The 27755-nt window shown below is 41.2% G+C and overlaps 2 protein-coding genes across 5 annotated transcripts in view; one reads left to right on the plus strand and one right to left on the minus strand.

Moving 5' to 3' along the window:
- The window catches only part of MTF2 (metal response element binding transcription factor 2), a 40718-nt gene extending 34413 nt beyond the window's left edge, over window positions 1-6305 (minus strand). The window contains exon 1 of the mRNA XM_068689721.1: window positions 6150-6305. The gene's annotated coding sequence lies outside the window, so the exon portion shown is untranslated. The remainder of the gene's footprint in view (window positions 1-6149) is intronic.
- Window positions 6306-6565: 260 nt separating this feature from the next.
- Window positions 6566-27709, plus strand: DIPK1A (divergent protein kinase domain 1A). 4 transcript variants are annotated; one of them, XM_068689723.1, is made up of 6 exons: window positions 6569-6805; window positions 8297-8378; window positions 21543-21677; window positions 21984-22091; window positions 23466-23642; window positions 24915-27709. In XM_068689723.1, exons 2-6 carry the CDS (start codon window positions 8367-8369, stop codon window positions 25725-25727), a joined length of 1245 nt encoding a protein of 414 aa, XP_068545824.1. In that variant the 5' UTR covers window positions 6569-6805; window positions 8297-8366; the 3' UTR covers window positions 25728-27709. The 4 variants fall into 4 exon arrangements, with proteins under 4 accessions (XP_068545825.1, XP_068545828.1, XP_068545824.1 ...); XM_068689727.1 differs by lacking the exon at window positions 8297-8378 and having other exon boundaries at window positions 6567-6805; window positions 21543-21586; XM_068689725.1 differs by lacking the exon at window positions 8297-8378.
- The last annotated feature ends 46 nt before the right edge of the window (window positions 27710-27755 follow it).

A 27755-nucleotide genomic window follows, 5' to 3' on the forward strand; every position in this document is an offset into this window, starting at 1 on the left:
TTAGTAATATTTATAAAAGGCAAGTAAACAGCACTGGGTGTGCGGGGAGTCTACACTCCACCAACACATGCACACACGAACATAGAACAGTCTAAATATACAGAACATTGCTTTACATACTAACCCGAGTACACCTGGGTCAAAAGGCAGGGAGCAGAACAGGGGGCAGAACAGCCAAGGCCTGCGATGGCAGTACCGGCGGGGGGGGCGATGGCATAGCAGTCGGATCAGTGAAGGAGCCCGCAGCTCCCTCACTGCCTGGCAACCCACACGTGTCTGACTGGGGCCCCACAGGGCTCTTTAAGGCCTCAGAGCTGCTCGCCAGGTGCCGAGCAATCCCACCGCAACCTCGTCGCTTTTAGTTGCAGAGTCCCACACCGTGACCTCAGTCTGGTCCCATATTTCAGGCTCATGAACTGTCCGATTGTTAATAAGGAGAATAAGCTGTAGGGTTACCAGGACAGTCTCTGTTCCTAAGGACGTGTGATTCCCCATACTGCGCAACTGCTTACCAGCGAGGGGCAGCTGTGTGCGGCTCCGCTTCTCTCAGCTCCAGCTTCTCTCCAGCTCCACTGTGCCCATTTCCAGCGCCTTGCTGTACGAGCTTCTTTGGGCGGTTTGCTGAGTTTGGCCTTCATGAGGCAATCAGTGTGCCTGTTCCCGGTCTCCGTTCTGCTAGCCTGTTCCTTTTCATTCCTTCTTTCTGCTTCCTTATCGATGACATAACTTCATCGTGTTGCCTTCTTTTATCTTTAGGGCAGGCTCCCCTCTTATACCCTTCTCCCCACAGCAGTTCTTTTCAAAACAACTTTTCATTGGTCAAGCAACTTTGAATGTAACAGCAACAGCAAGCACCCAGAAACTTCCATGCCTTAATGGGTGGAGAACAAGCAACCCGAGAGTGCACGGAGTCTCCTGAATCCCCCTTCTTTGTTCCCTCTAAACGCTTTTACATTCCTGATGGCCTCCTCGTTAAGAGTCTGATGTTATCATCAGCCACGGGGCTTGCCGACCCCCATGGCCACACTCCCACATCTCCCCCTTCTTTATTAATATCAACCATTTTCTTGACACGAATTACCACTCCATATATAACAGTAGGATTTTTGAAAGAGTGTGAGCTAGAACTTGTATGTTTCCTAGCTCTCTGAGCTACCTTATAAAGTAACGAGGAAAGTGGAAGTGCTAATTCAGGGTAAGAAGTTTCAGGAAATGGCAGTACGGAATTAAGAAAATACCAGCTAAGCTATTCATGTTTAAAGAAAAGTCAATAAATAACAATTAATACTCTAACATTCCAATTATAAAGCAGATGAAGATAAGCAGAACAAGCAGAGTATTCTATTTCAAGTAGTGTGATCCAGAAGCTCACAGTAGATTATGACTTTACAATGCAGTTAACTCAAAGAAGGAAACAGTCTGGATAACTAATCAAAATACCCACCCATGTTTTTATCAAACAGATTATTTTTGCCTAAAAATTATAAAATCATTTCCCAAACAGAAATAGATTAATGCTGGCAAGTGTACTCTGACCATGAGTACACATCTAATTCCAACTAATCTCGAGTAAAATCTTGGACCTCGTAACTACAGCAATTAATAAAGGAAGTAGACTTGAAAGGACATGTACATACAAAGGAAACTTCATTGTATAGCTTGATTGAATCTGAACTATGTTGTCTTTAAACTTTGAAAGAATGAGAACACAAATGCAAACTTGTTAAGCATTTGCTTAGGATTGACCAATGATGAGGTAATAATTACCTTAAAATCTTTCCCTCTGAATGGAGTATTTCTGGAGTTCTCTGGGTCCTCAAAAAAGACTAATATAGAGAGATTTCTATTCTGAAATTAAGACATTTTTACTGTAAACATGTTATATAATTAGTACCTATTAACTGCAAGCATGTTAAGTTTTCTAGTACATTTTGAACTTCAAACAATATACCACAAAACCTAGTAGACACTGTGAGTTTCAAAGCAAGGACTGTATTTTATATTGGTTGATAGGCGGCTGAATATGAGCCAGCAGTGTGCTCAGGTGGCCAAGAAGGCCAACAGCATCATGGCTTGCATAAGAAGCAGTGTGGCCAGCAGGGCTAGGGAAGTGATCGTCCCCCTATACTCGGCTCTGGTGAGGGTGCACTTTGAGTACTGTGTTCAGTTTTGGGCCCCTCACTACAAGAAGGACATCGAGGTGCTTGAGCGAGTCCAGAGAAGGGCAATGAAGCTGGTGAGGGGTTTGGAGAACAAGTCCTAGGAGGAGCGGCTGAGGGAGCTGGGCTTGTTCAGCCTGGAGAAAAGGAGGCTCAGGGGCAACCTTATTGCTCTCTGTAAGTGCATTAAAGGAGGCTGTAGCGAGGTGGGGGTTGGTCTGTTCTTCCATGTGCCTGGTGACAGGACGAGGGGGAACGGGCTAAAGTTGCACCAGGGGTGTTTTAGGTTGGATATTAGGAAGAACTTCTTTACTGAGAGGGTTGTGAGGTATTGGAATGGGTTGCCCAGGGAAGTGGTGGAGTCACCATCCCTGGAGGTCTTTAAAAGATGTTTAGATGTAGAGCTTAGGGATATGGTTTAGTGGAGGACTTGTTAGTGTTAGGTTAGAGGTTGGACTCGATGATCTTGAGGTCTCTTCCAACCTGGACAATTCTGTGATTCTGTGACTGGAGCACTTGTACCCTGAATTAATCAACAACTCTGAATGTTTAATAATAGTTGGATCTAATCTCAGTCAAAAGCCAGTAATGAGTCACATATTTTTGTCACTTGTCTAACTGTATTAAACATGATTTTTGTTATAGATGTGCTTAAGTAAGATAGAAATTTCAGTGGTTGCAAACACCCACTTTAATTTTGGCATGAATCCGAGTTACTGGTGAAAGGAACTGGACTGCCTCTCACCTAACGCAGAGGAAAAATGAATTACAAATAGTTTGTAGTTCTAGTTCTTTAAGCAACAACAGAAATGGCTATGCCAACCCAAGGATAAAGGTACACAGCAACAGAAGAAAGTGAAACTACCTGCTTCTGCAGCAGGCTGGGTTTATGCTAGATTAAAGTGACCATATAAATACAGCCTTAGAAATGAAACTTGCTGGCTAGAAGATGCTGCTTCCTCAAATACATTAATGATTTGTTTATAACAGTTTAAGCCACAAGGGAATCCTTAAGAGGCTTTGCTTTCTGGGTAGGAGATGGCTCCACCTACTCATGCACTTGAAGCATTAGCTTTCATAAGAATTTTAATGTGATAGGAAACAATCTTTTAGGATAAAATTATAATTATCCACTGACTAAACCAGAATTCACAGAAATTTGCTGGAGGGGAAGGAAATAGAATCTCACTCTGAAGGGAACACGAGGGAAAGTTTTGGTCTGAAGATTGCACAAGTCCCCAGATCTTCATTCTCTTCCACAAAGACAAACCTAAGGAAGGCAGAATAAGAACAAATACCCAGACAGATCTCTGAGCAAGCATGTTGACAACTAGGCAATATGAAGAGAGTGAAACCTTTACATTTTTGTAGACTTCATTTTAGGAAATGTGGTTTTACTTTAAATCATTATCACATTTCATACTGTATAAATACATGTACATTGATTAAACTTAAGCACTTGGTAACTGTCAAATACTAAGGCATTCCATTCCTACTGGTGCTAAAACTGTGGTACCGCTCAGGATCACAGAGCGTGACTTAGGACTATCCATGCTAGGAAGCCATGATAGAAGTCAGTAAAAGCTGCTGTGAGAAAGAAAAGTCTTGTGATTATTAACATTAACCAGAGGCTCACTGCATTAATATGATGGTGAGGAGAGTGTGTGAACCCTGAGGTTTCCCATGGAGTCTCTTACAATAGTGTTTAAGTTAAATCACTATGTGGGTGCAGCTGCTTCAAATAACTATGTAAGAATCAAGTCCAGCTATATTGCTGTGAGTTAATGTTTAGCTTTTGCTTAAGAATAATGTTAAAACCTGTATTACTTGCTAAAGTAACACAGAGCTTCTTTCAAAAGAAATTGGTTATAATTCTTTATTCTATTTATAAAGGTGCACATCGGGGCATCCTGAAGAATTCAGATTTCTCTCCATGGTTGATTATTCTCCTTATTAGTCTCATACTTTCATTCATTTTATGTCCAGAATTACCAGATGCTTCAGCACATGTAACAGCTGTTAATTTTTTCTGAGTCATGCTTAGTAGGTAACAAGCACCAAGTTGTCACAGTACTGAAAGTGATCATATGAAGATATTACAAAGCTGCATTCACCTTTAACACTGAGTGAAAAACAGTGCACATGTATAATCATCAGTGGATTTCTCTCTCACTAGATCTGTGCATCACAATATCAACTCAGTGTTGATACAGCTGGATAAGAAATATTAACAGGTAGCAATAAATCAGCGTAACTTTTACTGTTTTGGCATTAAGACATAACAAAGTGTTGGCGCTGGCTTACAAAAATGAGTAATGTGTGAAATGCAGAATGGAAAGGTATGTGTGAATGGAAAGGATGTTCTGTAAATATATCGGTATGATTTATTTTCTACCTCTGTTGCTTTTTCTGCATCTTCCCGCCGATCTTCAAAATATTCCTTTGGTTTTATACACCCACTGAATGCCATGGCCATTGCATCTACTGAGGCCTAGATGGGAATTTGGTGTTTAACAGGTAGCTGAAAAAGGCTGAAATAGCCTTACTTTTTAGCATCTAGCAAAGCCTTATCACAAAGAGTACTTAAAGAATAACTAAATACTTCAGTGCTGGCATAAAGCACCTGCTCTCACAGATGACTAAGATATCATGTACTAACTGAAAAATACATCCCCTAATGAACATATGCCAGGAACTGTTTGGATCCAGATGTAACAGGAATGAAACATTTAGATCCTTGCCTGCCATATGGGAGACCCACATTTCATGATTAATCCCAGCCTCTTGTTCCAAGGGTTGGCATAGAGCACTGGATGAAGTAACTGCTTGAGATTATTCAGCAAAACATTTAAATGTCTGCTTTGTAGTTTCCTCTTGTGTTGCCTTTCCGTTGCATGCCCATAATCTAGCTAAGCTTGTACAAACCACTGAACTGTAGAGGGAGGTAATGCAGAAAGCGCAGCCATCTGGGCCTGCCTGAATAGGAAGAGAAAAAAAAACACCCTGACTGTGAGAGTCACTGCCTGTTATTAAAGCCAGCATTGTTTTTATGGGACTGCCAAATCTTACTAATTAATTTTCAGATTTATACTTCAGAGTGAGTCTGGCAGTGATTATATTATTCAAAAAGCGGTCATGGAGTGTTCTTAAATCTTGAAGTACGACTCCCTTTAAATTCCGAAGACTTTTAATACTTTGTGACCTCCTAACATTTGGTTTCCAGATACACATCTTTCCTTGCCAGAAAATCATAACTTATTCTTACACTAGCATTTTTGTAACCTTTCTTTTAATCAAAGCAGCTTTCTTTGGTACACATACAGAACAAAAAAGGCCACAGCATGTTATGGTCATTTCATTATGTTTATCCCCACACTGTGGCATTATCCTTTTGCCTAATGTCCCACAGCCAAACAGTGTCAGAGCTGGAGTCTCCCAGCTTCTGACTCCACTAAAGACATGGTGTTAAAAAAAAAAAACAAAAAACAGTTATACATGCAAGGAGACAGAACAAAATTAAATGCTACGTAACAAAGGACAATTTTACTTTAAGTTAGCAATGTTCCCACTAATTCAATTGGACTGGGACTGCCCACAACATGTGAAGCCTTATGAGACCGCATGACAAAGAAGTGATGGGTTATTCTGTGCCACTTGTAAGACCCGATGTCCCTCAAGTGTTAATGCTACACCACTCCATAGCTACAGGGCTCTCCAAACAAGTGGCCAAGGAGCGAGGAGGAGCGGTGATGGGGACACATGCAGACAGTCGGCAGGGCCCAAGTGGCGCTCTCACACCCTCAGTGGCAAGCCTGACACCGGTCACCTAACGGTGTGGCCTAGTCCGGTGCTGCTTATGGGTGCTACCAGAGGCAGCTGCCATGACAAAGGTGGTGACAAATGCACATTTTTATTTTCCTTCCAGCAGTAAACCAGCTGTTGAATGCTGTCAGTGCTGCAGGAGTGCCGGAAGGACACGGATGTACGCACCTGCTGTCCAGAGTGTAGCTGGGACTGCGGGGCCAGCGTGGGGCCGGTGCGGGGCAGCCGGCGGGCAGGGGCAGGAGGCCGGGGGCTGCGGGGGTCGCTGGGCCAGCCTCTCCCCGTGCTGGGAGGGAAATGCTCGGCCGCGGCTGCAGCAGCCCCGCCGCTGGCTCTAAGGGCCGGTCGGTGACCGGGACACGTTATTCATTAACAGGCTCCTCCGCAGTTCTCCCCGGGCTGGGCGCTGGGGGCTGAGCGCTGCGTGGCGGCCGGTGCCTGTCCCTGCCCCTGTCCCTGTCCCTGTCCCTGTCCCTGTCCCCGCACCTCGCCGCGGTGTCCCCGGCTCCGGCCGCGGGCAGGGAGCGGAGCCAGCGGCGGTGCCGCCCCGCGCTCCGCCCCGCTCCCTCCCGCCCCCGCCTCCCCCCGGCAGCCGGCGGCAGCCGCCCGCCCTCCGCGCACGGCGCCTGACAGCGGCTCCCGCCCGGCGGGGCTGCGCCGCGCTCCTCCCGCTGCTGGCGGCCGGGCCGGGCCGGGCCGGGCCGGGCCGGCGGGGAAGCGCCGCGCCGCGCTCCGCTCCGCCCCGCCGGCTGCGGGGATGTGCCATTGCCATGGCGAGGCGGCTCTTCCCGGGGGCCTGGCTCCGGCAGCCCCACTACGCGCAGGTAGGCCGGCGGCGAGGCCGCGGTGCGGGGCGGCGGGTGCCGGCAGCCTGCCGTTCCCTCCCGGGCGGCCGCCCCCCGCGGCCCGGGGCCGAGAGGTGGGAACAGGTGCGGGCCGGGCGCGGGGCCGCGGCAGCTCCGTCGCCCCTTCCTCCTGCCCGCCGGGCCGGGCCGAGCCTCCCGGGCCACCCCAGGGGCTGCGGGCCGGGACACGCCGCCGCCCGGCGCCCCGAGCTCCCCGGGCAGCCGCCGCCGTTCCCCTGCCCGCCCCTGGCGGCTCGGGGCGGAGGGCGCGGCGCCCGGGGGCGCGCTGCTGGACGCGCTCCGCCGCACGGCCCGGTACCCGCGCGAGGGGTCGCCCCTTGCGGTGTTGGCCGCGATGGCCTCGGGGTGTGTCCGGGTGGTCCTCTGAGCTTCTTTTTATCTGTTGCACTGTTTTAATTCGTAAGTGAGCAGTCATAGAATATCCAAGTTGGGGTCCCCCGCGAGGTCCACCTCCTGGGTCCCCAAAGGGCCACGCAAAATCAGACCGTACGTCTGAGTGTTGTCCAAATGCTCCTTGAACTCCACCAGCTCGGTGCCGTGCCCCCGACCCTGGGCAGCCTGTCCCACTGCCCGGCCACCCTGTGGGTGCAGAACCTTTCCCTAACCCCCAGCCTGACCCTCCCCTGTCCCAGCTTCAAGCCATTTCCTCAGGTCTTAAATTCAGTTATAGTTGAAATGAGTGTTTGAGTTGGTGGGGATTCATACAATACTTACTTATATGTTACTTATGGCTGCCATCTGTTGCTATCTTATTAAATGTTTTCTGATTGTTGGATTGAAAAATTGAATTTCATCCTGATGCATCTTAAAGTCTAATGTGTTAATTCCTTCTCATCTGGAACTTTTCTGATCCCATTCTCTTTTTGGACCTGCCTAAAATGGGACTTAAAATCCAAAGAGAAGTGTACAGACACAGGTATAACCTTAACCTCTTTGGCATTTGTTTTATGGTATGTATAAGGAAATCTAGGTCAATTATCACTTGATTTTCAGACCAGAAAATATTCTCCTTGAACTCTTTACCCCAGCGGATACTTGTGCAGCATTTGGATTCCCATAGCAGAAAGTTTCTGGGACAAATACAAATGAATTCACAGTATGTGAGCTGCCTTTCAAACTAGGGTTCTGTAAATTGTCTGTCTTTGCCTTGATAATAAGTTTGTCTCTGATCATCACGTGCTGATGTTGGATAATTTTTTCTCTGTTCATCACAGCATTTACTTTAAGGCTTTTTCAGCAAAATGTGTGATTTTAAAATCTCTTAAGAAACAGCCAGGTCATTTATTAGAAAAGTCAAAGAAGTTAAATATTTGTTTCTGTTGCAAATTTTAAAAATATTTCTGCTTGTGCTTTCTCACCCTGGAAACTACTAGAGTATTCTACACACTTGTTTTGAGGAGAGCTAGTAAGAGCTTTGTGAACGTTAACTTATTTTTCTGTGTTACACAGTGAATGCGTGTTGGTAATTGATGCATCTGCAGAATGGCAGCAAGCTATCGATATATTGACTTGTGACAGCATGCTACTGTTGGTACGTGACAAATGTATTCATGGGTCAACTCTACTAATTGCTCACTGAGTGTTCTATGGAGATTCTTGTCTCCAGAGAGGCCAGCGCTCCCTAACTAAATGCTAGACTTAACTTTCTGAGATGTAGCTATGAGTGAGAGGGGAGTTCTAGGACTTGTGCGGTGTTGCTATGCAATATTTAATGTAGCACACCAGGGAAGATGACTGTACAATGGAAAGCGTTGCTGACTGACTTCCAAATGTTATTGGCTGGTGTTCCATTCTTTTTGAAAACTGTGTTGTGAAGTGAGTTGATAGAACATCAAGTTCTGCAACAAAGAATTTAGTACCTCCTCTAGCTTTCCTGATGCAGTACAAGCGGGATGCTATGGAGCTGGTTTGCAACTGATGCTCTTATGCCAAATGTGCTGTTATTATTTATTGTTGTCAGTATTTGACATGTTCTTTAGCTTGCATGCAGAATGCAAGACCACAGGTAATCATTTGATCTTTCTAGCGAAGGGCAATGTGCTGCCAATTATCAGCTCATACAAAAATGAGCTTGGCAAACTTCTGGACATCTTGCTTTAGTTCAAAGCTTGGAGATTAGAGATCCACAGGAACAGTGCTGAAGTTTCAACACAAAACAGTAGCAACTATGAAATACAAAAAAATCCTGCTGCTTAGACTGTAAGGCTTGTAAAAGTGAAACAAAACAACAAAAAATTTTCAAACCTGACAAACTTCTCAACAATACTAAATACTGCCAAAAACCAAACCAAAAACAAATTTAATGGATCTTACAATTGAGTGACTAACACTTTTCTACAGCTGTGATTTAGGTTTTGCAAGGAGAGGTTAGTATCCCAAATTCATGAAATTGTCCTGAAGTTCTTTCTGATAGCTGTAGTTAATAATTGGGTTAAGAGGCTGAGGGCAAGCCAGCAGTACTGCACATGTCAATAATCACGTAAATGACTTTTCCAGGCTTGAAAGCTTTCTGGCTGCTAGAGGTTCTGGACCGAGTTTGCAGATCATTAGGGACATCCCGTGGACTTCAGTAACATAAAAGACTGTCTTTGAAGGACTAAAGAGTGAACAAGTTTTCAAGCCCCACATAATGTATCATCATCATTTTGTCTAAGCTTTTAATCCTTTTGTTGTTGTTGCTTAACCTTTCAAGGGGAAGTATCCTGCTTTCTGTCTTGATCATTATCCCTTTTGAATTTCAAACGATATGTCTTTTTTGATTATTCAGGATACAAGTAATCTGAGGAAATAGCGTAATCTTAAGTGTGCATTGTATGCTCTTAAAAATGTGAATGTGCCCAGGGCATGTCATCCAAGACAGCGTGAGCTAATATTTTCAGAGATCTTGTCAGCCTACCTGAAGTGCATCCTGTGATGCATAAATCAACCTGAACAGAGAAAAAAACAGCATTTCTAGCATGATCAGTTTATGATTTTTATCTGTTTTTTCCAGTTGCTAACGTAGAACAAACTGAGTGAGCAACTTGGAGATTTGGAGAGGACTACTGGGCTATGGTTATGTGAAGTACTTTGGAAAATGAAACTCTCAAAAGTGTTCACTAGTTTTACACTATAATATCCCTTAACCATAAGAATGTTTTAAATAAAAAGTATACTTATCAAAAAAATTGGCAAATAGTTATGTTGCATTTTGATCTGCTACTCTCCATATGCTTTGGAGTGCATCCAGGCTTGAATTTTGCCAGAAGTGGTTTCCAGTTCTGTTCCAGGGAATGAATGTCTAATTATTATTCAATGCGTATGACTTAGTGGAATGTACAAATGATGGATGAAGTTGATGCCGTAATATCCTTTTAAGTATCCTTTACAAACGCTTTTCTTCTTCCTTGTGTTCCCTGGCTCGTGTTTAAAGTCTTGTTGGAAGAGTGGAGCAGAACAGAGAAATTGTATTTCCTAGTTTTGAACACTTTTTTTGGTTGTTTCTTTTTATCACTTCAGAGCTGTCAGTCATTCTGGTGCTCTGAATATATTATTTATTAAAAGTTTTCTAGGATTTTGTCAGAATTCCAAATGAAACTTGTTTATAAGTAGCATTCCCAAACTGCTACATGGGACTTCTTGCTCAGAACCATGCTCAAACAATCTGCTGAGCGTGCATGCAGGGAGCCTGGTGCGCTCTGGGTGTACCAGCACACGTGGGCTAAGCAGGGTCAGTAAGGCTGTGTCCCTGCTGCTTCATACAGCACGCCAGGTCTGACGCTTCCTAGATGAAGCGGGCTAAATGTGTCTAGACTCCTAGACTGATTTTAAAACGGAAATTTGGTAGGGAGAATTCATGGGAAGAACAAAATATTGATCAGAGCTTTTGCTGACCCTGATAAGGAGGTCCAGATTAAAGTACTGCCCCCTGAATCACAGCAAGCAGAACCTTGTGGTCTTCTGCAAGCAGGTGTGTGCTCGTGTCCGTGCTCTGAACTGGCAAGACGTGAGGCCCACAGGTCAAGAGCCACACAAGTATGCATTGGCACAGTGCTGAGCCCAGAATAAATACAGCTTCTCCAGAACTTCATGCCAAGTGTATGATGTATTCGGATGGCATCTGGGAAGGATTTTCTGTCCCAAATGCATTTTCTCTGTCTTCGTGAGAAGGAAGACGAATTTGGATAAATGCAGATAATACAGTGTTATTTCCTGTGCTATGAATATGGTCAATGCTCAGCAGTGGTCCTGAGGCTTGCAGACCACTGCTAATCTCTGAGGTGGTACTAAATGGTATGCGTTTGATGAGAAGTTGCTTTAAATTGGCCTTTGGTTTAAAGTTTAATGTTGTAAACACACATGGAAGCAGTCAGCAAGAAACTTTGAGGAAGGCAGGGGGGTTGTTGTCCCAGAAAATGTTGATTTCTAAGTAATTTTTCATAAAGGAAACAGCTTTGCCTAAAATTTATGATTTATTTCAAATGTTCTTTAGATTTTATCAGTGGTACTGTGTTTTGTACTATTTCTGTTCGATAATATTAGGGTTACTAGAAATAGCTAAAAAAGAAGAAGCTCACTCCCTACAGGAAATCACTACATCTTTGCTTTCAGATAGATGAAAGATAATCATTAGCGCTTGCTATGATTCCTGATTCACTGGAACTTCCCATTATTCCAGGAGGGGGCAGAATAAAGAAAATAATTTTATTAGAATTTTTTGGTAATCCTATCAATAAAAGAAAAAAAATATAGAGAAGAGTCTTGTGATGGGCTTTAAGAAGACCATTGTCAGAATTGTCTGTAGAAATGAGGAAGTGATAAAAATCATTTTTAGTTTTCCTTGTAGGTGTTCTGCAATGTTTTATTAAGCACTGGGTAATTAAATAGTTAAGAAAGGTTCACTTCTAAAAAAAAGTAATAATTTGGAAAAAACAAACACTCTTTTTCATACTCAAACTTTGTCCCAAGCATGCTGTTCTATGCAGACTGATTTTCCAGACTGACTACAGCTGTGGAACAATAATTTTTCATATATTTTCACTTAGTATCTGTAAATCACATCTGTGTCCTTCTTGTGGTTGCTTGTTTGTAATAATTTGCCACTCATGTTTTTTTTTTCCAAAGTTTTATGAGCTTCCGTTTCTCACAGATGCTGCTTGAATTACTGAAAACTTTCTACCCTTATGGTTGGTATCCCTTTGTGTTCATGGGTAGAATTTCACATAATAGAAGTTGTCATGTTACTTTGAACCTCCAAAAGTGTGTGTGATGGAGTTAAAGATCCCGATCTGGACTTGTGTGAGCTAGAAAGCCCTAGAAGACAAGCTGGTGATTTGAAGTAAACATATCCAGAAACTCTGTGCTGATGCAATTTCTATCATAGATCATTTTTATGTGTGGTATTGGGGATCAAACTGTGGAATGTATTTCAGATCATGACAGTTTCTGTTAAATCATACTTCTTTAGACAAACAAAACTAAAAATTGCTTTTAAGAAAAAGCACTTGGAGTTGCCAGAACATCTGTTGCAGAAGAAAGGAGATGTCTTGCAATAGCTTCTGCCTTGGTTTGATTAATTTGTTTCAGGGCAATATCCATCTTACAGGCAAAAGTTGAAGTAAGATTGTGTGTGAGTTTTCTGTTTTTGTTTAAGTGAAATGTGCAATATGATGGGAACAGGAAAAAGATCCTTAGGTAAGTTGGGCTTTCCTATTTGGAAAGAGTAAAAAGGTTCAGTCCCCTCCCCATCCTACATGAAAAGTGGCCATTGGTGATGCTGTTTCATCTGAACACTACCAAGCAGCAGTCCTGAGTCTTTTCAGTGACAATGCTGGATGCTGACGCCAAAGGGGAGGTGAAAGTAGGCACTGAGATAAGCAGAACAACTCACACCTCTCAGAGCTGCTTCTGGCTTTTGTCTGCATCAAGTGACGATCTCTCCCTTGTGGGAAAATTCCACTAAGACACAAATCTTCCTCCTTGAACTTTGTGTTAGAATAGTGAGTTACAGATGGATCACAACACTGGAATAAAAGGAGTTATCAATGGAAGACTTAGCCATCCTTAGGGAGATACTGGTGTCCACAAAGACATTTTGTTTCTCAATAACTTGTTGTGCACATGGATTTTGGAAAGAAATGGTTGGGGCCATGGTTTCACTGTATCATCCTCTTTGTCTGACTTGAATAACAGAACTTAAAGGCAATGTAGAATTCAATATGGGGTGAACAGGGACTTGGACTGTATGAAATAGATCCTCTATATGCTACCCCAAGGAAGCTAAGTAAACCTAACATCGAACCTTTATCAGTGTAATCATAAGGACTGACAGTCACTACTTTGGCATATGATTTTTAGCTGGCTGAAATGGCTGAGATGTAAATTAGGTTCTTTTATGTTGCAAGAATGGACGTTCTGGTTGCAGTTTGTTTATAGATAGCAGCCTTGAACAGGAAGAAAGTAAGAAATGCTGTAACTGAATACAGTTTGTGTTGACTTTATTTTTTTTTCCTCTTAAAGATTTGCAAAGTTGGTCTTGCCTTAGAGTTGTAGCATGCCCTTTCGAGGGTAAAAGGGGAAAGCCATGAACATGAGTGTTTTAAGTGAATTAAATTATGCCACTTGGATTGGAAATATTTTTTGGTTTATTTTTAACCAGTGCTGTTATTTACTTTATGAATAAAATAGTACCTAGAAGAATAGGACTGGAAGGGAAAGTGTTTCCTTCAAAAATATGTACAGGGTATATTAAGATATGAGGTGATTTCTGCTAGGATTAAAAAAAAATAATTTGAAGAAACGTAACTTCTTAAATGAAAGACACTAAAATTAAAGTACATGAGGGAGAGAAGGCATCCAGCTTTGCTATTGACTTCCTAATTTATGATGCTTGTTCTGTTGGGCTGCTAACTTCAGAAACATTTCTGGAGAAAGCTGTTATGTGAAGGAATTGTCAGTATGCCATCTCTCAGCCTTTCCAGCTGCTGTGGGCTGAGCACTGGATGGAGCATAGGAGACGGATGTTCTCTCTTGCCGCCTGTAGTGCTGCATCGCCGCGGCTGTAGCCTGAGGAGAGTGGGAATTTGGGTAGGAAGGAGATGGACTTACCTGAAAGTCCAAACAAGATCCTTTTTTGTGTGTGTGCATGCTGGCAGCAGACCAAGGTAGAACACTGTGCTATTTAAAAACCTGCTTCCTTTTCAGATGGGATGTTTGGATGAGAATTGTGTGTGCATAGTGGTCGTTTGTTTATTTTATGAAACACGTGATGAAACTCTGTACGAGATTAGGTTCACAGCACTTCACTGGTGATACACATTTAGATGGAAAATATAATTCAAGTCAGCTTTGTGACAATGTGCATGAAGAAGCTGGGGATGGTTTGAGCCAGCCCTTCCCCCTGCCGCCATCCTCACCTCAGCCTGGCACATCGTGAGGCATGATGGGGCTGGCAACTGAGCTCAGGGGCGTTGTGCTGGGGTGGTTTAGGGTGCTCCTTCTGCCCCATGCTCCATTCATTTGCTGTACATATGTATCTACAGCAAAGGTGGCAGGGTAAGCACGCTGCCCATACCTTAGCTACCCCACCTCATTATTTGCCTATTGCAAGCTTGCAGTGCAAATCAGTTTTCATGCAGAGCCTGACCCCCAGAATACGCGATCTAATTGTTTGCTTCTATGGTCTCTGGTCTGTGCTGGTAACCTTTGGCAGAGGATTTGGACAGAACAGTGGAAATGAGAATAATGGGCAGCTGTTTGCTCAACTGAATAGAACTTAATCCTAAAAAAAGGTGAGTACAAAAACTGATGACCATGCCTTCATTGAGTAGTTAACAGTAACTGAATATAATCTGATTTTCTCAAAATACTGTGCTTTAATTTACAAATAGCTTTTGTATTCCTCTTCTGATGTTGCTGTTTCTCGTTGTGATTGCAGAGGTGAAGGTTATTCTTTCCGTTTGATGCTGTATTGAGTTAGAGAAACATTAAGCCAACGTAAAAATAGATGAATGACTCGCCTAGATATTATCAGAAACTGCTCTACAGAGCACTCATTGGTGTTACTGCCATGCTGAAGCCACTAAAAAAAAAAAGTTAAACTCTAGGTTACGAGAGCATATTTTTAATGGGGTATAAGAACAAATGAAAATAAGTAAATTATTACAGGAGACATTAAACCTGAATGACTATGTCATGGTTTTTTTGTAAGTGCCAAAACTGTTATGTGTTGTCTGCTCTTCAACCAGTAGTAAGAGGGAAGGTGGAAAAAAAAAACAAAACACAAAAACACAACCACCACCAAAAAAACACTCTGTGTTCTGAAGACAGTCTGAGAAAAATGTGTTTGTGTGCTTACAACACAGCCAGATCAGGCAATCCATCCATGCTGTACCTTAAATGTTTTGGCTCTGCTGGTCTCATACACCTATCAGTTCAAAACTTTGCTCCAAGGGACCTCTGCTGGAGGAGTAACTGCCTCAAGGCTGGTAACCTGGCCTGCCTGGGACAGCCCTGCTGGGGAAGAATAGGTCTTGGTTGCTGCTTTTCGTTTATTTTGTGTATTGAAACAGCATGCATGAGTGCGAAGAATAAGCTCTGCAGAGAATCCATCTGCCCTGCTCACAGCTTGCTTTTGGTACTAGAGGTGAGAACAGGGAGCGAGACGTGCTCTTACTGCTTTGCCGCACTGTATCTGCTGGCTTCCCCAAGCTGTGAAGGAAAGATGCTTGTGGGTGACGAGGGAATTCTGGAGGTGGGCAGTAGCTGAGGGCAGGGGTTCTTCAGCACGAAGGTTGTGCTGGGAAAACTGAAGAAGCAGATGGGGCCCTGAGCAGTGCTGAGAACTGCTGCCTGAGAAAGGATGACAGACAGTGGAGGAAGACTGAAGCTGAGGCCAGCGTTGCACAGTCAGAAGGGATGGAAACAGACTGGAAACGACTGGAAGAAAGAGAATAGCAGATGATGTGTGGCTTGAGAGGACTGGCTAAGCAAACACCTTGGGGAGGAAACTAAAAGAAAAAACTAATAGGTGAAAATTATAAATGACTAAATATGTAAAATGGACAGGAAGGAAACATAGACAAGCTCCAGCTGAGCATGAACTCAGATCTCTTCTGTATGGGGAAAATAATTTCTGAACCGATGGGTAAAGTATCAGTTCTCATTTACTGCTGGTTCGTGTCTCAGATGACTCCTACTGCTCCTCGTCCGTCTGCCGAAGTTGCAAGAAAACTAGTGATTCTTAATGCTATAACCTTGTAGATGTAGTATTTTTAGACTAGGAAATAACATTAAAATCTTGCCATTCTTTCATTTTAGTAGTGTTCTTCCAAAGGGAAAGGCTTATATAAAGCATTTCTCTTTTGATGTTCCACAGCCCTTTGCCTCCAGTTTTGTTTTTCTCTGTTCTGTGTTCAACAGCCGGTTTCCTCCTAGGTTTTCTAAGCAGTTTCTAAATGTGCTGTAAACCACACACGGTTATTGTTGGTCTCCTTTTGTACTCCTTCCAGTTTGTATCCATGTTATGGATAACAAGCCTTACAGGAAATTACATGTTACTCCAACTAGGGTCTTTGTGGCTCTGAGGAAAACAGTTTAAATTGTTTCTTTCTAAAACATTCCCAATCAAATTTCTTAAAAGAAGAACTGGTTGAAGGGACTTTCTGGTCAAGATGCATCACCAGAAAAAAACAACAGTTACATCTTTGTTTTAACCAGGTAGTTTTAGGACAGAGTCAAGTGAGTGTGTGCAAAGGCACAGGGATTAACCTTGAGGTGCAGGGCTGCAGCCGCCTGGCCAGGATCACCTCTGGGTGTTGTGGGTCTGCCCTTTGTTTAGTTCTTCCAAGAGGAAATGGCATTGGTGGTTTGTCATGTTTTTACAAGTACTTGTAAATGATCAATGTAGTCTAGCATGACAGTCCGGTGGTTCTCTACAGCTCGTTCCTAAGTGTAGATTGAAGCTTTCTCTAAAGCAGCTTTTCTCCATCTGTTTCCTTCTCTAGTTATATGTAAAAAACATGGGTACTCAAGCACTTCTATTTTTCATGTGGCCAAAATCTTTGAAGTATTTTTTTTTTTTTAGTAAGTGTGTGTTTGGATACTCTTATTGCATGTTCTTCTTAATCTATGTTTATATTACATATGTGTATAGTTCCATTAAACTATCAGACATCTACCCTACCATAATCAGTTTTTTAGTTTGAAATCCTGGTAGCACATCTTATACAGATAAACAAAACCTATAAGTTATTTAATGATAAACAATAATATTTAGTCTTACTTGTGGATGTTTAGAGAAGACCAAGGATTCTATAAATATGATTTACTGTGGGTGGGTACAATTTTTTTTCAAGTGACTGTTTGATACGTGAATATGCTATGTATGTTACAGAAAGGAATATTAACTTACTCTCTTCAGCAATCTAAAGTGTGAATGATAAGTAATGTTTGCAGTTTGTTGCCTTTAAACAGGCTTCACTTGTAGCACTGGCAGTGAAGGAGCAAAACTTCAAAATAAGGCCACAGTTTTAAAAGGTTATTATCAAAATTAAATCAGTATATTTCTGCCTTTTTTTTTTTTTTTTTTGTGGGATGTACTATCCCACAACTATTTGCAGGGTTGTACCGTGAATCAGATCAACTCCCTGCGTCCATCTGTGGTGTAGACTCAGAGTTTGTTGGGTGTCATTACAATGACTGTTGTCTTCAGCATGGCGATGCGAGGAAGCAGTACTGGGCAGTTTATGTAGTTAAATTGCAGCCTCAGCAGGTCCAAAGATGTGATCATTCTGTTTTAGTTCCAGTTTTTAAAAGCAGAAAAATTTAGAACTCGACACAGTTTCTGACCTGTTTACCTGTCAGTGAAGCTCCTGTGGCTGTAAGACCAGATCATCGTGTGACTTTTCAGCTGAAATGTGGATAATCATGGCTTAATATATAAAGTGGACAAGATCCTTCTGGGGGAAAAAAATCCACTTAGAAATCAAGGCTCTTGCATTAGACTTGTCTGTAAGTACGTTACGACTCTCGTTTACTTCAGTAAGATGACTGAAGTTGAGGGTTGTTCCCAAATGAAGTGTAGTGATGCTTTTTTTTTTTTTAACTGAAGCTTTGAATTCTTGTGCTGAACAAGGTGAAGAATGTGCGGATATAAACAAGCTTCAGTAGATCACATCAGGAGTATATTAAAATATTTTTCTTCTGTTGTAGGAGAGGAATATGAAATTGTAGTGAGGGCAGTGGACTGAGACTTTGAGATCTACATTTAGGTATGAGTCATTGCCTTTGAGGCCTTGGGTGTGTTGATCTGCTGCTTGTCCTCAGGAAGTGTTCACCCTTTTTTGTACCTATGTTTACCTTTGTGCTGAGACTGTGTTTATGTATTCATTAGCATCTTGGAACCACAAACATTATTTGATGTGGATTTTCGTGGTACTGTGTGTTTTGGAGTAACACAAAGTATCAGGAGCAATATTTATGCTGGAACTGCCTGAAGGCCATACAGGCATGCTCTTGCTTTTCTGTATAACTTGTTGGGTTAATTTCTTGTGCTATTCATTTCAGGCTTTTTGGTGGTTTTGCTTATGGGGTGGGATGGGTGAGTGAGAATTGAGATTTCCTTGGACTGAGGCCTTTGATGTTAGCAGCACTGCATTTTAGGGTCATTTGGGCATACCTGCTTTTCTAAAAATACAACCAAAATGCTCTCATCCATTCTTATAGAATGAGTCGTATCTTTAGGATTGGAGTAACAGTTCAAATAGAACTTTTAGAGTTTGGGATTGCTCTTTTCCATTTGAAAGTTTTAAAATGCCTTATATGTACCTTCTCCTTGATTCATAATCATCTGTTTTTCTTTTTTAAATCACTAAGCTGTAAATGAGAATGATAATAGGATATAATATTAGGGGCTAAGACACATAGCATCATCTTCCTAGTAGTTTTTTCTTCTGTTGCTTGCATTCCTGCTTCTCTTTGAGACTTGCTGTTCCTTACAGAACTACATGGAGTCCAAGTACACTTCCTCCTTAGTCCTCAGGTGGAGTGGGTGCCTGTGTGGAAAGTGTGTTGTGAGGGAAGTTACAGTGGAAGAGTTGGAACCACACTAGTTTGAGAGCAGAGCGCTGGTTCCTGGTGGTTGTACCTGTTATAGTTTGGAAAAGTCATTTTTTTCAGTTAGGTATTTAACCAAGCTACCGTTCAACTGATTAGAACTGCTTCTTTGATCTTAGTTTCCTTAAAAATAAATTACATATTTTGAAAAGGAAATGCATGTTTGAAGCCAAAGAAGCAAGCCTGAAACTTCAGATGGTAACCACAGGTTCGGTTAGTTCTGAACCTAAAGATTTTTTGTTCTTGCCCAGACCACCAGCCATGGGTACAGGTGTTTGCATGGGCCCTAGCAAAAAGCCGTGCCCTTGTTGATGCACTTGGGGTGACGGAGGGTCCTCTCCAATGGTGGCAGGAATAGTCTCTGCCAATGGTGGCAGCGATATCCTTGCTGCTTGCACTGTTGTTACGAACAGGCATTAATTGCAGTGTGGCTCAGTTTTTCAGGGGGAGCCAAGTCAGACGGGCTTAAGGGTGCAGCCTACAGTTTTCTCTGCTGTGCGGGGTTTGTAATGGCTGCAAGGTGTCCTTGGAGGTGGTGGCACCTCACAGGCCTTCCCGCAGCCCAGCCTGCCACGTCCCTGGGTGCTCAGCCTGTGGAGGAACTGCTGCTGAAGCTGCTGGGTTGTGGGGTGGCTGTGGGTGCTTGGGGAAAAGCAGGATGTGCCCAAGGCAGGGCTGTGTTTCTGTTCTGCTCAAGGGGAGGCCAGCAACGTTCTTATGAAGTACAGGTGGACTTCAGGGTGCTGGGGCAGCTCCTAACTCTAAAGGGGGAGCTTGCCAGCATACACTTATGAAAGCTAGCAAACTTCAGGCAAAGGATCTTCGTGCATTCTGAAATAATGATCTTACTGTATTTGCAGAAAAGTATTTTCTTTAGTGACAGTATTTTTTTCAAAAATATAAAACATGTAAAAGCTGAAGCCATGTATTTACTGTGATTTAGGTTAACTACTATCAAATTGTAGTAATTTGGAATTACTGCAATTAAGAACTTGGAATTACAGTGCTTTTTCTCCCATGTGGATAGAGACATCTGAAATTAGTATGTGTATGCATATATAATGACTAAGTTAACCCATCTCATAAATGTGTGTGTGTGTGTATAAACAATATATAGACTATATATATGTGTGTGTGTATATATATATATATATATATATATATATATAAGTAGATGTAGTGACAAAACTGCTCATTCTTATTACCTTTCTCAGAACCTTTTCTAAAGATAGAATCACTTAGGTTGGAAATGTCCTTCAAGATCATCAAGTCCAAGCCATCAACCTGACCTACGGACTCCAGTCATTAAACCATGTCCCTTAGTGCCACATCCACATCTCTTAAATATCACTGGAGATGGGCACTTGACCACTTGGCAGCCTATTCCAATGCCTGACCACCTTCTCCATGGAGAAATTCTTCCATATGTCCAATCTCAACATTCCCTGGCACAGCTTGAGACCAGCATGGAATGGTTACATGAACTAGCGGGTATCAAAAAAAGCCAGATTTAAGCAAAATGAAGTTCAGGCCGTGACCCATGAAAAAATGGATAGATCAGCGTAACTGATTTCTAAAGAGAGTTGTGGATGCTAAAAACTTAGGTAGATTTTAAGGGAGGCTGGGTAAGTTTACAAGAGATAAATTATTTGAGACTTACTATATATAGAAAATCACATCTGGCTTGGAAAGATCCTCAGGAGGAAAATGGGAGAGTATTTGGGATATATATGTTATCACTCTTCATACAGCATCTATTTGTAACTGTTGTTGGAGATCAGGTGGCTCGATGGAGATGGATCTCAAACTAACCCAGTATAGCTGCTCTCATGCACTTTCCTTATATCCTGTTGCTAAAGCTGATCTTGACTTCCTAATTCTTTTTCTAATCCTGGTTCAAGTGTGGAAATCAAACTTTTAGTACACCAGTCTCAGAGGAATTAAAAAAATCATGACTTGCCCCCTCCTTTACAAAGTACTTAGAACTCCCTAACTCTTAGTTTATGTTTTCGCTTCCCCTAGCGAAAAACAGAAATGTGAGGCCACAGACACAAAATTGGAACATTGCTTACAGTTACGGGAAGGTCCACTGAAGATAAGGCTAGTGCAGAGTAATTGTACTTATAATTAAATGATGCCTTCCCAAGAAATGGGGAGACTTCAGCACAGGGAACCTATCCCTGATGTTCACCCTGCTCGTTGTATATCCATGTTTTATACTTTTACACATTATTTTCTGACAACATTCCTGGTCTTCTTAATATGATTTACTGGAATCAGAACACAAGTGACTGATCTTAGGAGAAAAAAGAAAAAAGCAGTTGAGCTTTGACAGTTTATAATATTTTTAATCAAATTTGTTATTGAAGCATGGCTTGCCCTTTGAGGGTCTGTCATCTTTCCTTCTATTTATATCCTAATTTTCTTTCCTTTTAAGTAAGTTAAACTGACCTCCCCTGTCAGTTCACTGATGGAAGTGGATGTTCCATGTAATGCAGTCTGTTTATTTTATCACTGTGGATGTGAAATTCCTGTTTGTTTCTATCATTCTGACTAATGCTTGACTATATTACAAAGAAAACTTTCTCTTTGTGTTCTCTAGGTACGTTTCTCATACATGCGGATGAAATATCTCTTCATCTCTTGGTTAGTAGTATTTATTGGCAGCTGGGTTATGTATGTCCAGTACTCTACCTACACAGAACTATGCAGAGGACATGACTGTAGGAAAATAATAGTAAGTGTACTTAGCATAGCTTGTTTCTGAAGTGTTTGTCTTGACTAATTCCACGGCCAGTTCAGTCACTGCCATGTGTAAATTAATCAAATGCTGCTATTCTATTGTGTTGAAATAATACTATATCTTCATTTACAGATAAAAACAGTTATTTGTTACTGTTGTTTTGATGTAGGGTTATTAAAATTTTCTGATTTCCCTTCCCCCCTTTTTTAAACTTCTTTCAAGGGTCAGGTGTTGGGAGAGACGGTTGTTGCCTCCTTTCTTGGTCAATGTATTAAATACTTTTCTCCATGTTTGTTTCAGTGTGACAAATACAAGACTGGAGTTATTGATGGGTCAGCATGTAGCAGTCTTTGTGCGAAAGAAACACTATATTTTGGAAAATGTTTGTCAACAAAGCCCAATAAGCAGGTAAGGCTTTACTCATCTAACTTAGCTTTCTCATTTCCCATTGAAATCTCAGTGATTCTGTGTGCAGGCATTGCTCTAGTTTCCTTCTATTGATTTGAAGACACACAGGCTGTGTGTCTGACAGGCTGAAGGGGCAGAGATTATAATGTAGCATTTCCCTTTTGCAGATTCTCTGCTAGAGGAGCTACATCACAATGATGAGCAATGCAGTTCTGCTCCTGTTATGCACTTTGTACTTTAACATGGCTATGCTTTATCGACTCGGAACTGCTCTGCTGTGATCTGAGTGTGTCTGAACGTGGTGATAGTCTATGTGGTTCCTGCCTGTCCAGGTGCCTGCCCCTTTCCACTGTGTAGGCCCAAGATCCCAGGATTTGGATGAGCCGGCTAAAGCAGATAATTTTATTCAGAGGGAATTGCAGGTTTTGTTTTTTGTAGGGCATTAAGCTGTAGCAACTTTTCTGATCCAGCAGACAGTGCAGTTGTAGAAATGGCTGTGCTTGTATAGGTGAGAAGACACCGAGATACATTCAGAATCAAGAACCATCAGCCATAGCAGCGGCCTCTGGATAAGCTGCTGTAGGTGCCTAAATCTGCAATTTCAAGTCAAATCCCAAGTATAGGATAGATATGTTGGAGTTAGTTGTGCTGTTTCCCTGAATACACATCATGCATAAATTTCAGTGTTCCATTAATGCATTCAGCTGATTTTTTGATAACTGTGTTACATGGATCATTTGTGTCTAGCTGAAGAGTAAGCAAAGAAGTTTTTCTCTGACTAAATCCTCACTGCCCTGTAGTTTAAAAGAGCAGTAAGCCTGTAACTTCCATGAAGTCTTTAATTCCACAGTTACAGAATCTAGTTTCCAAGGAGATGATGAGATCCTTCCACATTTTGACAGTATGTCTACTAGAATATAGTCTTGCACAGCATACTACCTCTCTGCTATCCTGCTTCCCAAACAGAATCATCAGACTCTTAACCTAAGCAAAGATACAGAATCATAGAGTATCTGGGTTGGAAGGGACCCTCAAGGATCATTGAGTCCAACTCCTGGGTCCCCAAAGGACTACCCAAAAAATCAAACCATGTGTCTGAGAGCACTGTCCAAATGCTTCTTGAACTCTAGATGCCAGTATACTGTTTATCAAGCTCTTTACATTTTGGCAGTGTAGTGTCTCCTAAGTCCCTGCAATAGTGTATTGTATGTGAAGCTGCCACTGTTTGAATGTACTGTGTGCACTGCCTGTGAGCAGGACTCAGTGTACTAATCTGTGCTGCTGCTTGACTTCTGAAGCAGCAGTTGGGGTTCAGATGATATTTAGATAGGACTTCCACGGTGTTTTTATCTCTTTACATCTTTTCCTGCATAGATGTATTTAGGAATCTGGGGAAATCTGCAAGGAGTTATAAAATGCCAGATGGAAGAAGCTGCTCAGTTTGATTTTGGTACTGATCCAGAACCAAGGAAGGAAATAGTTCTATTCGATAAACCAACAAGAGGAACCACTGTTGAAAAATTCAAAGAAATGGTGTATGGTCTTTTTAAAGTAAGTATATGCCTGGTCATTTTATTGTGACATGATTATTTTTTATTGGCTTATTTTTCTGTAGCTGGAGAGAATGCCCTATTGTATGAGTCTTGTCCAAGTAAATGTTGGAAAAATAATCAGTACAAAAATAGTTTGTCCCAGAGGTGCTTATTTTTAAAGTTAGAAGTAACTAACAATTTTTTTCCTTCCTTTTTAACAGGTGGAAGCTGGTATGCATCTTGCATGTCTACAGCTTTCATTGGTATAGAAAAAATATATCCATACTTCTGCTACTTTGAAACTTGTTGTAATAACCCCAGAGATGAGCACAATTTGAAAAGCGTTCATGTTTGGGAAGTGTTACTGCATTAACTGAACTATATATTTTTTTCTGTTGCCTAATGCTACACCAGAATTTTATAATATGAAGTCATTATGTTGATACTGTGTCAACACTGATTTGGAGCTTTATGTCCTAAAATTCTCCTAAAATAGGAGCTATTGATATAGCTCCGATGTCTCCAGTGATAGAAATAAGGCTGTTCTAGTTGAGTGAGTGTATGTGTACAAATGTGCACACATATAATAAAGTTATGTAAAAGCTGATAATAGTTGCTAACACATTACAGTGGTTTTGTCTCTAGGATTGGATGTGCAGCAGGTTTTTAGAATAGGTTTTAGGAAAAATTAAGAAATGTCTGTGTGACATTGTTTCTGTGTGCATTGTTAATAATTGAAAATGCAATGGTTCTGACTCCAGCAATGGCTTTTTTCTTTATATTGATACCATGGAGGTGGCTGTATCAATAACAGAATTAAGTATTTCAGTGCACTTATAGTATGAAGTTTGTACTAGAGGTCTTAGTATTTTGTATAGGTGTTTGCAATAAAGTTCGTGGTGTAATTTCTCTACATCTATAAGGCTTAATCAGCTGAAAACGAAACCTGATCTAAACATCAGAATTCTACTTACTTTATCTAAGAAAACGTTTACCGAGCTACTCTGTTCTTGGTCAGACTGGTCTTTAGAAAAATCGGTGTTTGGATTCTAATCCTTGCATTTTGAAATGCAAAGAACACTGGTACTTTCAGAAGATTGTATGCCGAGTGCTTTGGAAAACAGAACAAGAATGCTGCTCAGGCATCTTGGCAGCAAGTCTTGTAACATCTATAACCAATGAAAACTAGAACATAATATACCTTACCATACTAAAAGGATGGAGAATTATGGATGGATTGGTGGTAGTTAATGAACTTACACTTTTTTTTTTTTATTTTTTTTGCTTTTAGGCAAAGTTGGGTGAACAAGGAAATCTTTCAGAACTGGTTAATCTCATCTTATCTTTTGCTGATGGAAACAAAGACGGTAGAGTTTCTTTGCCAGAAGCAAAGTCTGCATGGGCACTTCTGCAGCTAGATGAGTTCCTGTTAATGGTGATCTTACAGGACAAAGAACATACTCCCAAGCTGATGGGTTTTTGTGGGGATCTTTATGTAATTGAAAGAGTTGAATATACCTCTCTCTATGGAATCAGTCTTCCATGGATTATAGAACTTTTCATTCCTTCTGGTTTCAGAAGAAGCATGGACCAGTGGTTTACTCCATCATGGCCAAGAAAGGCAAAAATAGCTATAGGGCTTTTAGAATTTGTGGAAGATGTTTTCCATGGACCTTACGGAAACTTCCTTATGTGTGATACAAGTGCCAAAAACTTGGGATACAATGATAAATATGATTTGAAAATGATGGACATGAGGAAAATTGTGCCAGAAATGAATTTGAAGGAAATGATTAAAGATCGTCCTTGTGAATCAGACATGGACTGTGTCTACGGTACAGACTGTAGAACTGTATGTGACCAAAGTAAAATGAGATGTACCACAGAAGTTATTCAGCCAAACTTGGCAAAAGTCTGTCAGCTACTTAAAGACTATCTGCTTCGTGGTGCTCCTTCGGATATCCATGAAGAACTAGAAAAACAACTGTATTTGTGTATTGCCCTTAAAGTCACAGCAAATCAGATGGAAATGGAGCATTCTTTAATACTCAATAACCTTAAAATGTTACTGTGGAAGAAAATTTCCCATACAAATGATTCTTAGCTTCTCCACCAGCAGAAATACTGATGCCTGCCATGAGAGGTGACCTACCATGTTTGATAAAAATGATGTGCAGCTTTTTTTTTTTTTTAAAGACCCTTCTTTACTCAGATTTCAGGAATGGCTGTTCTACTCTTGCCCTTTAGTCGGTACTTTATGACAGGGCTTCTCAAAGGATGAACGTACAACCGAGCGATCGGGCAGAGGCCAAAAGCACTTCTGGGGTTCCGGAGTGCTGTTATGGAAACAAAAACAACCCTGCATGCTTGATTGTTCTGTGCACATTGTCAGATCTTGAACAGGATGAAAGTACTCGCTGTGCCACCACATCATCTAACGCAACATCATACAAATCTGTGAAAATCGTTGTTCACTTGTGAAATACCTGCAAAAGATTTTTATCCTGAATAGTTTTGAGGAACCACCACTACTGCAAATAATGTGACTGAGTCCAAGCTGCTGTTGTGTATTGAGCTGCAATTGAAGTTTACTAATACCTTCGCATAGCAGAATTTGCACATTAATAGATAATTTTTAAACTATGGAAAATTTTATTCTGGAACTGATAGGTTGTAATATGAGATTTAAATTAGTTTTTGTTTATACCTTGTTACCTCATACTTGCATCTTGAATGTTTTAGTTCAACACTTTAATTAAAAAGTCCAACCATGTTGGGAGCCAAGATTTTTAGGATGTTATTACTTAAAAGGATGTACCTACTTTAGCAGCAATATAAACATCGATTTTTGAAAGTGTAATTATTTTACTTTTATTAAACTGAAGTTAAGCTGTGGCAAACTTTGAAAAGCAAGGCTGTGGACTATGCCATTTTATAAGATAATTTTAATAAGTACTGATAGCAAAAATGTACTAACAGCTTAAAAAACAGGAAACCTTCATAGTAAGATGCTGCTTTGTGACAAATGAAACAAGTAACAGTTGTATATGAAGTCTTGAATCTTTACTGCCCACAAAAACTTAGCTATAGATTTGTGCTTAAATCCTTCCCAACTACTGCAGAAAGTACACAAAGAAGGCAAAGGTGGGTCATAACTGCAGGACAGAAGTTGAATTGTTCAGGATCATAGAACTTTTTTTTAAGTAAAGATTTCATAGCAAAAAATTAGTAGACGAGTTAAATTTGCAGAAATGGAGGTAATAGATAGTAACAAGGTAGAACGGTATGCTGTAGAATGTTTTCTGTTTTTTCTAGTAGTATCTATCAGTCATAACTCTCTAGTCTTAAGTGACCACAATCTGATCCTGGCACTCTACCACCTTTAATCAGCGTAACTGTTGTTCGTTAGATTTTCATCTGTCCTCACAATTGTACAGAATGGGATGTGCATAAAACACCTTAATACTGTGCTTATCTGTTAATGTTTAATTTATAAATGCTTTAGGTATGAAGCAGTCAAAAGCCTTAGTGATTTTTAGTGGCAGTCATCTCTGTTCCTCAAGATAGCTGGCCCCTTAATTCAGTTTCAGCATAGGTTTCAGCATTATTTAATAAGTTGTTTATTTGTGTAAAGGTCCAGTATTAAATGCCTTTCTTGAATAAGTAAGCCTAACATAGGACTAAAATCAGATCACTTCTCCATACTATATGTAATATTATGCAGCTTGGGCTAAGAATTGTGTTCTTTGTAAACACCAGCTTTTTCAGTTCAAAGAATGACTGTGCTAACTCTTGTCTCTTGATGTGATAATATCCTTCATCCTGGAGCTAAATTAAGTATTTGTAACCAGCACTGCACTCAAATGTAAAGCAGTCACATTTTTGGTGGGAAAAAAAAAAATTGAATTGCTACTAGGTTTGTGGGAAAAAAAGTCTTGGAATCCAAAGTACAGTTGGGTATTTTAAACAGCTTTTTGGAAAAACTGGAAAATAGTTAGTGCCATTTGTTGTATAGAGCCTTCATTTTTATTGGTGTTGCACCAAGTTTGAGCCTTCATTGAAAAAATACACTTTTAAAATAAGTAACAGGCCTCCTCTTTCTCTTTCAGTAGCTGTCACTGTCTTTAAGCAA

The sequence above is a fragment of the Anas acuta genome, chromosome 8 (genome assembly GCF_963932015.1).
Source record: "Anas acuta chromosome 8, bAnaAcu1.1, whole genome shotgun sequence".
NCBI classification, from domain to species: domain Eukaryota; kingdom Metazoa; phylum Chordata; class Aves; order Anseriformes; family Anatidae; genus Anas; species Anas acuta.